Source organism: Emys orbicularis, chromosome 11 (genome assembly GCF_028017835.1).
Source record: "Emys orbicularis isolate rEmyOrb1 chromosome 11, rEmyOrb1.hap1, whole genome shotgun sequence".
In the NCBI taxonomy this organism is placed as follows: domain Eukaryota; kingdom Metazoa; phylum Chordata; order Testudines; family Emydidae; genus Emys; species Emys orbicularis.
In genome coordinates, this window is record NC_088693.1 from 64,383,838 (window position 1) to 64,401,002 (window position 17,165).

Genomic DNA, 17,165 nt, shown 5'->3' on the forward strand with positions numbered 1-17,165 from the left:
TCTCCTCACCTCAAAAAAGATATTCTAGCACTAGAAAAGGTTCAGAAAAGAGCAACTAAAATGATTAAGGGTTTAGAGAGGGTCCCATATGAGGAAAGATTAAAGAGGCTAGGACTCTTCAGTTTGGAAAAGAGAAGACTAAGGGGGGACATGATAGAGGTATATAAAATCATAAAATCATGAGTGATGTTGAGAAAGTGGATAAGGAAAAGTTATTTACTTATTCCCATAATACAAGAACTAGGGGTCACCAAAAGAAATTAATAGGCAGCAGGTTTAAAACAAATAAAAGGAAGTTCTTCTTCACGCAGCGCACAGTCAACTTGTGGAACTCCTTACCTGAGGAGGTTGTGAAGGCTAGGACTATAACAATGTTTAAAAGGGGACTGGATAAATTCATGGTGGCTAAGTCCATAAATGGCTATTAGCCAGGATGGGTAAGAATGGTGTCCCTAGCCTCTGTTCGTCAGAGGATGGAGATGGATGGCAGGAGAGAGATCACTTGATCATTGCCTGTTAGGTTCACTCCCTCTGGGGCACCTGGCATTGGCCACTGTCGGTAGACAGATACTGGGCTAGATGGACCTTTGGTCTGACCCAGTACGGCCTTTCTTATGTTCTTATGTTCTTGGGTCTGGAAGGGATTTACGGTGGACATGCAGAGTCCCAGTTGCTACTGTACAACACTGCAAGAGTAAGTGTGGTCTAGTGGTTAGGGCACTGGACTGGAACTCTGGAGGTCTCGGCTGTCCTCCTATCCTGCTGCGTGATCTTAAGGATGTTGCCTTGCTTCATTTTCCTTCCCATCCTTTATCTGTCTGGCACTGCTTCTATGTATTTGAACAGTGCAAATTGCAATGCAGGCCTTACTTTTGGGGGAGGAGCTACTAGGCTACAAATAACAGATTAATACAGCCCATGATATGTAGTAAATGCAGTGGAGTAGGTGGGATTGTTTCCTGTATGTCTAAGCTGCAAAACAGCACCAGATAGAGAGAGAGAGAGAGAGACTCCCTGGGATATAAAGGCATCTGTGGAAACAACCTTTCCCCGTAATACAGAGATCTTTCTAGATATTTAATCACTGACATCTATCCAGCTGAGTCACTTCTCTTTTTTAAAAACCAAGAGGAAGACTGGCTGTCAAGGAAAGCTGGGGTGGGTCTGATGAGGCATTTCTTACTGGGGCACCATCTTGTTCGTATGTAAGTACACCCGAATGGTGGCTGTTAGTTTGCAAGACAGCCCCAGCTGTGAGCAGACAATCCCTGGATTTGATTATCCTATACAAGTAGGATAAAGGTTAATAGAAAATGTGTTCCTAACTTGCAGTCGGATTCTCTCCTGTTAGTTGCCAGTTCCCCAGCCAGGGAACCCCTGCTGAGCAGAGGCTGCTGTAAATTGCAGCAGGGACCAAATTGGCCTGCAGCTTCGCCAGAATTGGGGAATCACATAAAAAGCATAAAGCCACCCTTGCCCTCTCTTCCTTAGTCTTGTGCCAGTTACAGCTTGGCCAGACCAGAGAATCTTCACCTAGCTCTGAGATCCTTGTCCTTCTGAAACTTCTTCCTCACTGTTCCTTTTGCACCAGCAGATAGGAATCTCCATGTTTTAAAATCCTCTATTTATGCTGACACTTCAGATTTCTTCCACTGGTTTGAGATTCCCAGTACTTAAAATGGCAAGTATGGTAAAACAGGTAGTAAAAACTTTACAAGTTTGCACAAATAAAGAGCCAGATACTCAGCTGGAATAATTGGCACAGGTCCATTGAAGACAACAGCTGCACAGTTTACACCAGCTGAGTATCTGGCTCAAAGTTGTGTTAACACATTTGTGGCATATTTGGAGCATAAACTGCACAATTAACCCTTTCACTCAGCCTTTTCAAGCTGTTCTACTTGCTTTTATGTCTAGTGGTGTGGTTTGTTTGTTTTTTAAAAAGAAACCCTAGTCTCTTTAAATACTGTAGCTTGTCTGGGGAATTCATTCAGTCTCTTACATCAATTAGCCTACATGATATTGGGTTTATATACTTTAAAAGACATCTTTCCCACTGGCAAGAGCATATCTTGTCTTGGCAGGGCATAAGACAGTTGAGATCAGCCAGGTTGTCCCAGTTCTCTATACCACTGTTGAATCTGGCTTGGGCAGGGGAAAGACTTGTCGGTGATAGGCTCTGCCTGCATCACTACCTCCTTGAGGATGTCCATTACAATTCTTTTATATTGTCTTCTTGAGTGCTGTCATGTGACAATGCAAAGCATTGACATCACTGAACCAGGAACATAATATTGTCCCTCAAGCTTCTCTGCCTTTTCCTAGAAACTTCCACAGCCCTCTCCTTCCTGGCTTGCTGTCACACTTTTAAAGAAACAGGACACTTATTGTCATCCTCCATCTCTTTTTAAATGATAACTAACATGTGTAGCAAATTACAGTTCCAGATTCTCCACTGGCCTCATCATTCATCCAGGTCTATTCATCTTCTGATCCTAAAGAGTTTTGTCCATTTCAACTGGACTATACCTCTAGTATCTGATAGACTCCTGCTTTTGAACCCTTCTCGACAGGATCATCTCCCTTCCCTAAGGCAGCAAAGTCACATGATCAACATCCCACTTTTTTGACTGTTCTTAGAACCTTTATCATTTGTAATGGTATAGAATCTCATGGAAAAGCAATGCATAGTGACAACAGCTGGTGTAAAAGACTCTTTCTTGGTGGCCAGAGTAGACCTGAAATAGGAAGTGAACTCTCACTAAACCAGGGATTGTCTTCCACTTTTAGCAGGGCTAGTTATCCTAGTTTAAGTTTGAGTAAGACTCAGATTTCATTCTAACAATCAAAGATGGTGAACTCGATTTGCCAGCTTTCAGCCTTGCATCCTTTAAGGAGGGCCACTTATGACAAAGATTTGTATAAGGCTGGTGGCATTGTCTATGGCTGCTGGGCTGCTGACTGTTATCAGAGCTAATGTGGGATCTTTCTGTTGTAAAATTCTCTGAGCATTCTGTACTGCTCTTTCCCCTAGTCTGTGCTCTTGTGGGGACTGGAAGTAATATGCTCAAAATGGTACCATATCCATCAAGTTATGAATTCAGGGTCTTATTGTCAGTGACTTCTTTAGAAAGGAAAAGACTGTAAAGTAGTCACAGAAGATAGGGGTAGGATGGGTTGGTCCATTTAATTATCAGAGAATGCACAGGTCTCAAACCTGATCTCCCCCCCCCCCCTTTGTATATTGGCACTAGTGGCTATTTTAGTCCTAATCTCAATGGTGAGACTGGCTAGCCACTCAAAATCAGGGCCGGCTCCAGGCACCAGCAGAGGAAGCATGTGCCTGGGGCGGCACATGCTAAGGGGTGGCATTCCATCCATTCTTGGGGTGGCAAAGTCCGGGCGGCTTTTTTTTTTTTTGCTTCGGCAGTTCGAGCGGCTTTTTGTTTTTTTTCTTGGGGCGGCAAAAATGGTAGAGCCGGCCCTGCTCAAAATGGCATCCACATATGCTTATATAATCCTGAGTCTCTAAGAATGTGGTTGATCCCATCACAAGATCTAGTCTATGCCCCATGCTGTCACTAGTCTCTTGGGAGTGACCCCTTTAGTGTGCCAGCACCCACAGAGGCCACGGGACTCTAAGACTCCAAGTCTGGGCCTTCTCCGTCTCTCCACATGGCTCCCTGCAGCAAATCCAAATCCTTCTGTAGGAGGTGTTTACTGTGCCCCTCTTTTTTTACAGCAACATAGGCAGCCTTTACCAAACAAGGTAACCATTTATTAGTCACCTGGCATCTGAGTCTCTAGGTTAGCGCAGAAGTTGTTAAGCTATAGTTCACTCTGGTCAAACCAGTGCCACTAGGAGCTAGCCAAGCTGTGATGAACTCCATCTCTGGCTCTCCCTACCTGTTTCTCCTTTTTGTCTCCCCCCAAGTCCAGGCTCCTGAGTCCCTCCAAAAGGGCCACCCTTCTTCTGGTTACCTGACTGACACCTTGTTCTCCTGCTCAGTTCCCGAGTCCTACCCTACTGGGGTTTCCTGCTGTTCGTTGCTCAGTCACTGGGATGTCTTTGTCATTCTGGACCCTCTGTTGGTTTGAGACAGTTCTTTAATGAGCCTGTTAATTCCTTCCAGACAGCAAGGAGACAGACACACACACACACACACACACACACACCCCTCCTGCACTGTTCCAAGAACAACATTAACCCTTTTGCACCTACATGGTAGCAATGTACAGAGGGAAACTGAGGCATGCCTAGGATTCATACAATTTTTTTTAAAAAACTCCTTGGTCACAGATCAACAGGGTTCCTTGGTAAGGTCAGCCAACGTAAGGACTACACCAGGCTTAAATCTCATCAAAACTATTGGCAATCTCTGACATCTAGGGGGCAGGGCACCTTATGTAGGTCGTAGAGCATACGCTACTTGTATTGTTTATCACAAGCCTGAACTTATCATGATCCTGCGGGTAGCTTGTGGCCTCTTTACTTGGTGTACCCATCCTGGGAGTTGTGAGCTCTAGGCTTCTCTGAAAATCAGGCCATTTTTATTTCAGTCCCCCAGCTTTGAGAACTGTAGCCTATATTACCTTGCACTTCTAGAGCACCTTTCAACTGTTGGCTTTGAATCTCTTTATACATTTAGCCTCCCAAATGCTCTATGAAGTAGCAGATATGGATAGGCTTGGCCATAGGAAAGTTTTTACAAAACTAGTGTCATTGCAATGAAGGAGGCAGGGTGCCTCGTTAGTCACTGCAGGGGAGCCAGCAAAAAGACACTGCACAGAAATATTGCAGAACACACATCGTTTCATGACAGCATCCCGTGCAGCTGTAGAACCCAGCATCTCTTACTGTAAGTAGGAATCTTCCCTGAGGCCTCTCAGCACATCAGAAAATAAAAAGCTAAGAACAACAGAAGTGGTTTGGATTTCAAGAATCTGACCCCGTTGGACAAGTTGGAGTCATGGAAACTCTCATAGCAAACAGGGCTGCTACCTGTTTCTCTGCCCCCTGTCTTGCCTGGGTTGCTACAGAGTACTTGATCCCTGACGCAGAGACCATCTTCTTCTGAGGGGAATCTACCATCCACATTAAAATATGGAATAGCCTTACCAAAACTAAAGAAACAATCATTCTTTGCTGGAGTCCTTGCAAGCTGCTGCCCATTGTAACCTTCCTCCCCCAAGCAAACTAAACGTAGAAGCTCCCAGAACACTCTTCAGCAGCCAGTCTCCTGGATCCCTCTGTTAGAAAAGGGTTGTGGCATGGTGCATGACACCCTCCTGCCCAAAGGCAAGGGCATAAAGTCATATACATCCTGCTGGATGTCTGGCATTTGGTATTGTTGGTCACCAAATTTCTGCTGTCCTATCTCCAAGAAAATGCATGAATGAATGGTTTGGGTCCAAACCACGATACGTTACAGGCAACTATTCTCCACCTTCGATGTCCTTGCCTGCAAAGTCCCACAAGGCTAAATCTTCTCCTTTATCACATTTAGCATATACATGGAACAAGTGTGGCAATTAGTGAGGCAGAACAGGCTGAAGTGCCAGTGTTATACAGCTGGCACACACATGTATGTCTCCTTCATATCAAGTACAAATAGCAACCATAGTTTCCCACCCTGCCAGGAATGGTGTGGCTCAGGCTTCAGCCCTGGGGTGGTGGGTAGCAGACTTAAGCCATGCAGCAGCAGGCTCCATCCCCTAGCTGTCATGTTTTGGGCTGTGGTCCAAAGCTCAACACCCCATCCAGGCCTTGGCTGCCTCTCCTGCCTCTTCCCCAACACCAGCCCCCACTGTCTCCCTACCCACGTCCTCATCCAGCACTTAATTTGTCCGCTGGCTTGCCAGAGCCAAGTCAGGCTGTTGTGAAAAGCGATGTTTGCTAATATCACTTTTCACTGCCTCCTAGCTAACTAGTCTGCTGCTGTGAAAAGTGATATTAACAAACAGGGCCAGCTCTAGGCACCAGCAAACCAAGCACGTGCTTGGGGCAGCACATTTTCAGGGGTGGCATTCCGGCCATCTTTTTTTTTTTTTTTTTTCCCCTTCGGGCGGCAAAAGCCTAGAGCCAGCCCTGGCAGCAGCAGCGTGGGGGGTGCCCTGGGGCTGCTGCGGTTCGTGCCGTGGGGGAGCAGCGCCTGCACCTTGTGGCTGGGCTGGGCAGGCTCTCAGCGGGGGACACTCGGGCACACGGAACCGCCTGCAGATGCCGCAGGGTGGCCACCCCCTAGCGCCGCAGCCGGGGCTGGGCGAAGCGGCCCAAGCCGCCCAGGGACTGCGGCAGGGTAGCCAGAAGCAGAAGCAGCAGCAGCAGCGGGGCCATAGAGGGCAGGGTGCTGCCATGCGGGGCCCACGTCCCGCTCTCCGGGGCTCCGTTCCCTCTGGGGCTACCCTGCCCTGGCTCCTCAGCCCTCTGCCGGGGCGGTCCCCTGGCTCTGCCCTCCCGGGTCCCGGCTGGTCCTGGAGGCGGGAGCCCCGGCTGGTGGGACCCTGGGCTGAGGCATGGCCCAGGAGCCCCAGTGCTTACCCCGACCCTGCTAGCACTGGACCGGCTGGAGGCGAGGGGGGGAGCGGGAGGAGTCAGCACTGGTGAGGGGGAGAGCCCAGTGCTGGGGCGGCAGGGGGTGCGGGTGGGGTGGGGTGGGGGGGGAGAGCCCAGTGCTGGGGCGGCAGGGGGTGCGGGTGGGGTGGGGTGGGGGGGAGAGCCCAGCGCTGGGGCGGCAGGGGGTGCGGGTGGGGTGGGGGGGAGAGCCCAGCGCTGGGGCGGCAGGGGGTGCGGGGGGGGGGAAAGAGAGAGCGCAGCGCTGGGGCAGCAGGGGGTGTGGGTGGGGGGGGGAAGAGAGAGCCCAAGGCTGGGGCGGCAGGGGGAGCGGGTAGGGGAGGGCACTGGTGGGGGGGGGTGAGAGCCCATGGCTGGGGTGGGGGGGCAGCCAACATTTTTTTTGCTTGGGGCAGCAAAAAACCTAGAGCCGGCCCAGTTAACAAACATACAAATATCACTTTTCACAGAAACAGACTTACTAGCTGGCATGTCTAAAGCAGAGGGAAAAAAGCAACCGCACAAGCAAACATGCAAAGCACCTTATTTATTTGTATTCTGTTTAGGTTCAGTAACAAATAGAGACAACTGTACATCTTTTTATTATTATTTTTTTTTAAACGGCACCTAAATAAATTACAATGATTTGGACATGGCGACAGGCATATTTAAGTTAATTGAGTATTTTAGAAAAAAACTGTCAGAGCGGCCACCAGCAGGAGTTGGTGGCCGCAATCAGAGCCCCCCAAAAAACTTCTTGTGAGAACCTCTGCCTTAAAGCACCATCATAAAGGAACAGGTAAGTGAGTCATTCCCTCCTCCTCCTGCCCTATAAACAACCAAAGGTCACATCCTCTATAGAACAGGGGTCACCCTTGTCCAGCCCCTGCTGCACCACAAACTTGAGCCCCCCCCCCGTCTCCTCTTGCCACCCACTGATGCCCCGCAGGGTGAGGACCCCTTTCCTGCCCCTCTTTTTTGGTAGTTACCCAGCGGGCACCCTTAGGGGGCTGCACACGGCTATTGCTCGCAGGGGCAGAGACCTGCGGGGATGGGGGGAGAGGAGGACGCTCCTTGGGAGGGACGGGGCAGCTCTGGGCGGGCTGGGGTTGCGCTCGCCACAGGTGGTGCTTGGCCCAGCCGCGGGGGAGGGCCGGGGGAGGGGCGGCAGCAGCCCCGGCGCTGTAGGCGAGCGCTGCCTTCCCCGGGGCCCTGCTGGGTGGGTGGGGGAGCCCGGCGGGTGGCGCCCCTGCCACGGGCTGGCGCTGGGCGCTGTCCGCGGAGGGAGGTGCTGAAGGCCGGGAGGAGGCGGACACCGTCGCTCGCTCCCCCCCCCCCCCGCCTGCTGCAGCCATCTTGCGCGGCGGGGGAAGCGGGGCGGCAGCCGCGGGCGCCGCGGGCTGGCTCGGGGCGGGCAGCGCCGCCATGGTGAAGAGGAAAAGCTCCGAGGGCCCGGAGCAGGAGGGCGGCCGCGGCGTCCCTCTGCCCATCCAGACCTTCCTGTGGCGGCAAACCAGGTGCGAGCGGGGCCGGGGCTGCGGGGGAGCGACCCGGCGCGGGCCCCTGTCCCGCTTGGCAGGCCTCGGGGGGCCCCGCAGCGCTGCTCCCGCCGGCAGGGCTGTCGGGCCGGCCGCCTCCCTGCCGGGGCGGAACGTGCCTGGAGCTCTGCCCAAGCCGGAGCGCCCCTAGTTGAGCTGGCTCCCGGGCCAGCCCCGGGCTGCAGGGTCTGCTGGGGGAGGCTGGATGAATATTGGGGGGGGGGGGTGTTCCCCCCACTTCAAAATCAGGGCTATCTTGAGGCGAATCGTATTTCTGCACCCTCCCACCCCCTCCCAAACCTCTGGCTGTCAACCTGTTAGTGTGATGTTTGTTTTTGTAGGGTCTCTATTTTGGGGGGAGTGTGTGGGTGTGTTTGTTGTTTATCCCAGTGGTAGACTGCGAAGGCAAACTTCCAACTGAGGCCTGAGTTTGAGCAAATACTGTAGGATGAGGTCCTAAATAGCCTACAAGGCCAGAAGGGATCATCATGATCATCTAATCTGACCTCCTGCAGGGCCACAACCTCACCCACCCACTCCTGTAACAGACCTATAACCTCTGGCTGAGTTACTGAAGTCCTCAAGTCTAACTACTTGTTGTGGGGTGGGTGGGTTTTCTGGCTAAAGCTTGTGAGGAAATGGAAGCCTCCAAGCAATTCAGATAGCTGTGTATTAGAGGAAAAGAATCATTAACACAATCTACTAGCAAACCACAGCTATTCAACTCATAACTTCCGTAATACTTAATATATTCTTATTCTCCTAAATACTTTGATAAACGGTAAATGTGACTACTAGAAAATGCATCATTTGGATGAGTTAAAATGGCTGAATTCTTTTTACCTTTAGGGAAGAAAATCATATTTTTAAAATGTCTTGCTTTCATATTGGTATTTGCCTGGTATTTGTGAAATCCTTCTGTTTATGGAAAAGGTAATAACATTCTGTACAGTGCTTTCAACAGGTATCTGAGTTTCTCATGGCTTCATTACTGTTTGTTACATGGACTTATCTAGCCACTTAAGTAACTGACAAACATTTGTCACACTGACAAAATAATTTAATTAAAAATGACTCAATAAAAACATGCTTAATATGCATACCTATAACTACTGTTATGAAAACTAACTCTTGTTTTTGTTGTTTGTTGGGTTTTTAGTGCATTTTTGAGGCCCAAACTTGGAAAACAGTATGAAGCTTCCTGCGTGGTATGTGGCTTTTTTTCCCTTAAACTCATCATAGTTTACTGGTTTTATGCAGCATTGGCTAAATATGGAAACTTAATAAAAGCTTGAACTCAAAGGGCCAAATAATCTCTGCTGTAAATGCACTTACATCAGTTGTTACCCCAGAGATGGAAAAATGTTCCAAATACAAATGCAGAAAAAGTCAAACCAGACATGCAGCCCAAAATGCAATTAAAAGCGTATCAGTTGAGAAATCTGTCATGTTCAAAGACCATAGTAAAGACCATTGGGCAGACAGCTTCAGTGAATTGTCCACTGGAAACCCCATCTCTTTCTGCAAAGGATCATGCAAATTCAGAGCTTACTAGTGTGTAGAAGGCGGCTAGCGTCGTATTTCTCTGTAAACGTGCACTTCTTTAAACTATACATGCTACATTTCATATTCTATCATGCTGCCAAACTGTGTACTGTTCTAACTGAATCTGCCTTTTCTTATGGTCCTGCATACATTTTGATAAGTGAAACAGTTCTGCTGTCATTGACAAATATGGCCCATTCACTGTTGCCTTCTTCCTCCAAATCAACAGGCTACCTAACATGATCCTCCTCTAGTGCCCCCTGCCTTTTTTCACATCAGTCTGAGGAACATCAGCACCCTCTAACTCTGAGGGTATGTCTACACTGCAATTAAAAACCCACAGCTGGCCCATGTCAGCTGACTAAAGCTCCGGCTAAGGGGCTATCTGCAATGTAGACATTTGGGCTTGGACTAGTGCCCAGGCTCTAGGACCTTGCAAGGTGGGAGCGTCCCAGAACTTGGGCTGAAGGCTGAGCCTGAATTTCTACACCACAATTAAACAGCCCCTTATCCTGAGCCCCGTGAGCCCATGTCAGCTGCAGTCTAATTGCAGTGTAGACATACCCTTGATTTGTAAACAGGAAACTAAGTTTTTCCCAAAACAGCCTCTGAACAAACTCACCAAAGCTTTCTCTGCTATTGAGTATATTGAAGACTGAGCACTAAATAATACTTTAAGCTTTTATGCTACCTTCCTGCTTGAGAGTGTGGTTTTTTTTTTAAATGTCACAATACTCTTCTGTAGAACTATAATCCTTTTTTGAGGCGGTGGAGATGGTGGTGGTGGAATGGAAGCATGGAGAGGGGAGTGCCTTGTCTATGGTCCCTTACCTTAGTAAATCACTAGCAGAGGTAAAGTAGAATGCAGATCGCCTGATCTCTAATCCTGTATTTCAAACCACTAGGCCATGCTCCATCTCCACAGCATTAAACAGAGGTTATTTAAAAACATATATATACTCCCAAGCACCAGGAACCTCACATCTTGTGGAATAGCATGAACATGCTGCCGAAGATGGGTACGACAATACTGTATTCAGTATGAGATCACAACATTCTTGCATGTGATTTGAGTAGGGGGCTGTAAATGGTGTCTTAGGCACCTGAGAAGCACAGTTAGCTGAGATAGGGTATCCCAGGCTAGTGTAAATGGAGCAAATACAGCTTTAGATATGGGCAGGGTGTAAGTAGAGGCCATAAGGCCCTAAAGAGATGTCATGCTGAAAAACGGTCTTAAGCAAAACACATTTTGTACTTAGTGCCTCTTTGGATGGGGTGAAGGAGGGGCTTCAGGGACCTGAGCAGGGTGGATTGATTTAAATCACCAATTTTAATCTCTGTTTACATCAGCAAGCAGGAAATCTTGATTTATTTTTTAATCAATTTTAATCATGTCTCTGCATTTGTAGTTTCTTAGTTATCTTCCCAAAGAAAGGCTGATTCTCGCTGGCTGATCAACATTTTAATGGTGATTAGCAACTAAATATAGTATTTTTGCTGACCAGGAGAACACTCTATTGATACACATTTGTTTAAGCAATTATATAGCTTAATTTACATTTAGTTTTGCATTTAAAACTAACAGTTTCTGATAACTACTTCCTTGTTTGATTAAACAGTTAGTATCTGTAGTTAGTTCAATTCATTATGTTCTTCAGGATTTTAGAACTAGTAGATCTCCTCTCACATGTAGTTTTTAGTCATAGATTGGAAGAGGGACACCAAACGTTGCAGCTTGTTCAAATTGATTCTTTAACTTTTGAAAGAACTAGTCATTCCAATGAACTAGCTGAATAAACTGACATAAAGAAAATGTTCTCTCTGAAATTGCGGAAGAGGCTACTGCTATCAAACGCTAGTTCAGCACTTCACCAAACTCTGGTTCCAGGTGCCTAGCCAATGACCTCCAGCTGTTCAGTGGCTTGGCTTTCTTGAAAACTTGGCTACAAACATGTACCGTCAATTTTTTTTTTGTATTTATCTTAAATGACTTTAGAATATAATAAATTAGGCCTCATCAAAGATTGTCAGTTTCAAATTTAATTAGGTTTATTTTTTAAATAAACAAATCTGTTTAACAAATGTTTCTTTCAATCCACACTGCCCCTGAGGTCCTGGCTCAGCTACCCCTACCCCTTGTTACTGGTGGCAGCTGAGTCTCTTCCTCCAGGAGGGTGCTGGGGCCTTCCTAAAGGACCCTTCCATTGGGGAATTCTGTGGAGGACCCCTGCACACATGGTGGTCTAGAGAGGTAGGATTGCTGGGGGTCACATGCCCCCAAAGTCCTGGCTGTGCAGTGGTTGGGGTTGGGGCTTAGCCAGCACTATGCCTGCTTGTGCTGTTGGCAGCAGGTAAATATTATCTCTGTTTCACTCAGACATGAAAGATCATGTGACTTGAGTAACGTTATACAGGAAGCCTGTGGCAAAGCCAGTCCCAAAAGCACCTGTGTCATCCTGTCTGGTATTGTAGCCCCGTGATTAGCCTTGCTCTGATAGAATGTGTGTAAACTTCAGCTGTAAGGAGCTAGCTGGCCCCTATAAGGAAGTGCCCAAGGGGATGCAAAATACTGCAGAGGGAAATAACCACCAGACCAGAAGGTCACTAGGGAACAGGGTGAAGAGAGAACACTGATGGTATGAACAAACTCAGAACAGGTTGTTGGCACATAATGGCCTCAAAAGGAAAGTCATAATGTAAGTGACCGTGGGGGAGCAGAGCACACACCAGGAACAGACTCAACATTGCCTACGAGTCTGCAATCGCTATAATCAGTTCATGACATAAGCTTTCAATACTGCTTTCCAGATTGCCAACTCTGCAGATGTTCCCTTCCTTTCTGTAATTCAGGTGGCAGTGGAGCCTGTATAACGTGTCAGTCTGCTGAGAATAGTTGGTCAGACTGTCTTTTGAAATTTCTTACTAAGGCAAAGTTACAATAAAATGTTCACATACTACATCATACATCAGTTTTATAACTTTTTCTGGATCAGGTTAATATTCAAAGAACCTGACTACAGAGTCTGACAGGTGAGCCACTCTCCTGTGTGTATGTTGAAAAGGGTGATCACATTTCTAAATACCTGTCTTCTTTTTGGCACTTCTCTTGTGTACATACTTGGTATGAAAACTTTTCTATTACAAGGACAGTCCATATCTTAATACATCACAGTTCCATAGGAGGAAGAGTTACATTTTTCCAGTAATATAAAATACGAAGTCTAGCTACTAACAATAAAGAAGAAATTAATTGGTTCTGTTTAATACGTAGATCCTCTCCTGGAGCATTAAGGAGGTCAAGGGGGCTCTAGGATACTGGCATTTTGTCATAAAATGAATCTCTTTAATAACTTCTTCCCCAAACCATCTAATTCCTGGACTTAACCACCATGTGTGCAAGTATGTACCCTTTTCCTTGCAATGCCTCCAACTGAGCGACTCCCTGGTAGCAAAAATGTGCCAGATCTTAACTAGATTCAAATGCTATCTATTCAGCAATTTATAAATATTTCCTTTATGAGCTGCACATATTGAAGATGTATATCCTGTTTCCCATATAAAGACCCACTCCTCCATATCAGTTTTTTTTTCCAAATCCCTCTCCCATCTTTTCATCTGGGTTGTCTTTTTATCAACATCTTTTTCAGTCAAAATTGGTATGTATCTTAAAAATCAAACCTTTTTTTTTAGCTTGCTCCTCGTTGAACTCCTCGAATGCAGTTAAATGTCTAGAGAGAGCTGCCTTGTATCCAGATTTCACAATAAAATGTTTGCCTTGTTAAATACAAGATCTTTATATAATTTTAGTATGTCATTATTACATATCTTTTGGTATGATTTCAAATCAGGACCCAGGAACAACTGTCTGAATGGAGCAATCTTGGCTTTTACCCACAACTAGTAGCTTTGATATTTTCTAGGGATAAATTCCTGATTATTAATGAAAGTAGCTAAGGGAGAGGGCCTCCCTGACAGCAATTTTGTAGAAAAATAGTGCAAAGCTGCTGAGGTGGTCTGAATGAATGGTTTTTTTTTTTCTATATTTAATAACCTGGATTTCTTTTTAGCCCAACAATTACTATGAATATTTGGGCTCCAATCTTGATTGAGTTTTACCTAGTGTGTGGATGGTCGGTTAACCCAATTAATCACATTTTAATTGTGATGGATAATAATAATAATAAGGTAAATTAGGGAAAGTTAGTCTAACCCACCTTTGAATGTTAGAACACACCCTTTCTCTTTTTATGTTTTTAACATGAATTTTAATAGTGCATCCTGCTATATTTTTAATGTCATATCAGGGATGTGCTGAAACAAAAGTAGTATTTTTGGAAGGACATTCGTCTTTACTGAGGCTACCCTACCTAGCCAAAAAACTTCATATTTGTTCCATTCCTTCAAGTCTTTTATTATTTTATTCCACATTGGAGGGTAATTTACCTTTAAAAGGTTTTTTTCCACAATATTTATTCCTAAATATTGTAAAGACTTCTTTATCCATTTAAATTGATGCAGCTGACAGTTTGATTTGGCTCTTTCTGGAATATTAATTTCTAAAATTTCAGATTTATAGTCGTTTATTTTAATCCTGCTACATGCCCAAATTCCAAAGTCAATTGTTTTATAATTTTTAACGAGGCTTCTGGATCGTGCAAATGTAACGAGACATTGTCAGCATCCAAAGCTATTTTGTGTTCTAATCCAGAAAGCATTTTGATGCCCTTTATCAAGAGGCTGTTTCTCACATTTATTGCAAATGGCTCCAGAAGGAATATATAGGGTTTATATACACTTTTAAAACTGATTTCCAAAACCAAACCGTACCAAAATCTGTCTAAAGTACTCCCACTACAGTTGGTCAAAGATTTTCTCAACATCTAATGAAAGCAGCACACAGGAAAAATTGCTAGAATTAACATTTTTAGATCAAATTTGGAGTTCTTCTGCTATCAGATAGATGTCTGCTGGCAATCAATCCAGATTGGTATGGGTGAACACATTTGGGCCAGGTGACACTCAATCTGTTTGCTAACAGCTTAGCATAAATTTTAGCATCTACATTAATTAAAAAAAACATGTCTGTATGAGTCACTATTGGTAAGATCTTTTCCTTCTGTAGGAATGACCACGATTTTTGCCTCTTTCCCTTTATCTGGCATCTTGTTTAATGTTGTTTTGCTGGGGAACAATTCAGTTAAAATAGGGACCAACACTTGCTGTAAGGATCTATAATATTCCCCAGAATCCCTGGGGCTTTATTGGATTTTAAATTCTTAATTACAACTTCAGTTTCCTCTGTAGCAATTTGCCTATCAAGAGCTGCCACATCATCCTTTGAGAGCTGAGGTAATGTCACACTTCTCAAATATCTACTTATAAATTTAGGATTTGGATGTTCTGAAGCATACAAACTATGGAAAAAGTTAGCAAATGTTTCAGAGATCTGTTTGATGCCAGTTACTAAATCTCCCTTCTTATTTCTAATCAGAGGGTTGGCTGATTTATCTTGTTTCTTTTTTAACGTTTGACTATCAGCTTTATTGACTTGTACATAATATTTTTGTTCAATATATCTAAGTGTTTGTAACTGACTAATCTTCCCTCTTATCTCATTTATTTTGTTAAACACTACATAAATACTCCTGTAGATTTATGTCTACCTTTCAAAACAGAAAGTTCTTCAACCCACCTCTCTTCTTCAAGACCTCCCGTCTTTTTTAGATATGATGCTTCATTTATAAGGATCCCCCTTATTACTGCCATTTTAGCATTCCAGAGAACACTTTTATTGTTTTCTTCCTTATTGTTTATTTCAGTATATTTCTGGAAATTTTCATCTAGCTCTTGAATTCCAAAGGGGTCATATAGCCAAGTTTTATTCAAGAACAGGGCTCTTTGGGACTCAGTGAAAAAACAATCTTTCAATCCAGTAAGTGGAGGGACATGATCAGACCCACTAATAACTCTCAGATTAGATTTTTTTCTAAGTTAGCAGAGGTCCTAGAAACAAAAATCATATCAATCGTGGAATAAAATCAACGAGGAGCAAAATAATCCAGATGTCAGAACTGTACATGTTCATCTCCCATCACATCCTCATATTTTAAGTGATGCAACAGATTTTCACTAGTTCCTCCTGACTGTCCTTTGTGTACATTCGATCAATCCAAAGTGGGATTAGTGCACATTAAATCCCCTGTCCCCAGAATAATATTCCCTTCTCTAAAACTTCCTACATTCCTAAAAAAACTATCTTTTTACAAAAAAAAATAATCTTGTTTTTGATTGGGAGCATGTATATTGGCTATGGTGAGAAGTCTACCTTTCAAAGACCCCTTAATTAAAATCTGTCCTCTGTATCTGTGAGTTGTGCTGAAACAATAAAAGGGAAGCATTTACCAAACAGTTTTGTCAACATTCTTCTATTAGATTGACCTGGAGAGACATTTAGTAGCTGTGTCCAAGAAGTATTCAAGTATTTATCATTTTTTCTTCAGGTGTGTGTTTCCTGTAAATTGATTATACTTGGAAAATCCTTATTCAGAGCAGAATACCCTTTTCCTTTTTGTGGCATTGTTCATCCCTTTCACGTTAACAGTTATGACACTAATAAATTCACCCATGAGTACCAACTCTGCTCTTGCTCAGTATATCACCCTTTGTTAAAAGCAGTGAGACTCCCCAGCCAGGTGCCAGGTCGCCATTACATTTATATCTCTTCTTTAAATATGACATTTTAGAGTTCTCCTCATACACAATAATTTTAAAACTCTGACATACATTGCTTTTTCATTTATTTCTCTCCTTTTTAACACCAATATTGGTGTACCCTGATCCTGAGGCTGATTTACCATAATTTGTTTGAATTCTGAGCCCTAAAACTCTGTTAATATATTTTTTCTATTAAAACATATAACAATATTTAACATCTGTTTATATTCTCTTGTTCCCTTTTTCTCTCCCACCTCCCTCCCTATGTATTTCCCCCTGTTGCCTGGTCCTCTCTAGTTGTGAGAGCCCAGGCTACCCTTACTTCCTCTGTGGGTGTGTAAATTCCCTGCAACATGGAACTATTCTTTATATATTCTTAAGAATCAAGTAGTATGTTACCAAACATATTTATAACATTGGGCACTATGAGATTATTATACCATCTTTGAGTTCACTTATTCGGACATTTTCCGCCATAGGTGACCCTTCTCCAATTAATATACATTTTGGAATATTTGTGATAACTCAAGTCAAACTTACCTCATTAGGGGAGATCTGGGTCTTTTGCTATTGCATTAATAACTTAGTTTATAATGTGATTTATATTACCTATAATGTTATACCCATTTAAGTGTACTGTATCCACATAGAGTAAACTATCCAAGGTGCTATACACCCCAGCTACCATTTAACTATATCCCTTTGACATTATAACCACATGGATACAATATCCATTATTTATTACACTGTCTTAGCCTTTGTACTAGTCCTGTTCTTGTCCAACTGCCTCCATGGTTTGTTTGATGGAGGGGGAG

At 44.5% G+C, this 17,165-nt stretch overlaps 1 protein-coding gene across 3 annotated transcripts in view; it reads left to right on the top strand.

The window, feature by feature from the left end:
* The first annotated feature begins 7,978 nt into the window (after window positions 1-7,978).
* UNC80 (unc-80 homolog, NALCN channel complex subunit) overlaps window positions 7,979-17,165 on the top strand; it is a 171,611-nt gene continuing 162,424 nt past the window's right edge. For all 3 annotated transcript variants that reach the window (XM_065413385.1, XM_065413384.1, XM_065413386.1), the window contains exons 1-2: window positions 7,979-8,070; window positions 9,251-9,299. In XM_065413385.1, coding sequence (XP_065269457.1) covers window positions 7,979-8,070; window positions 9,251-9,299 — 141 coding nt within the window. The remainder of the gene's footprint in view (window positions 8,071-9,250; window positions 9,300-17,165) is intronic.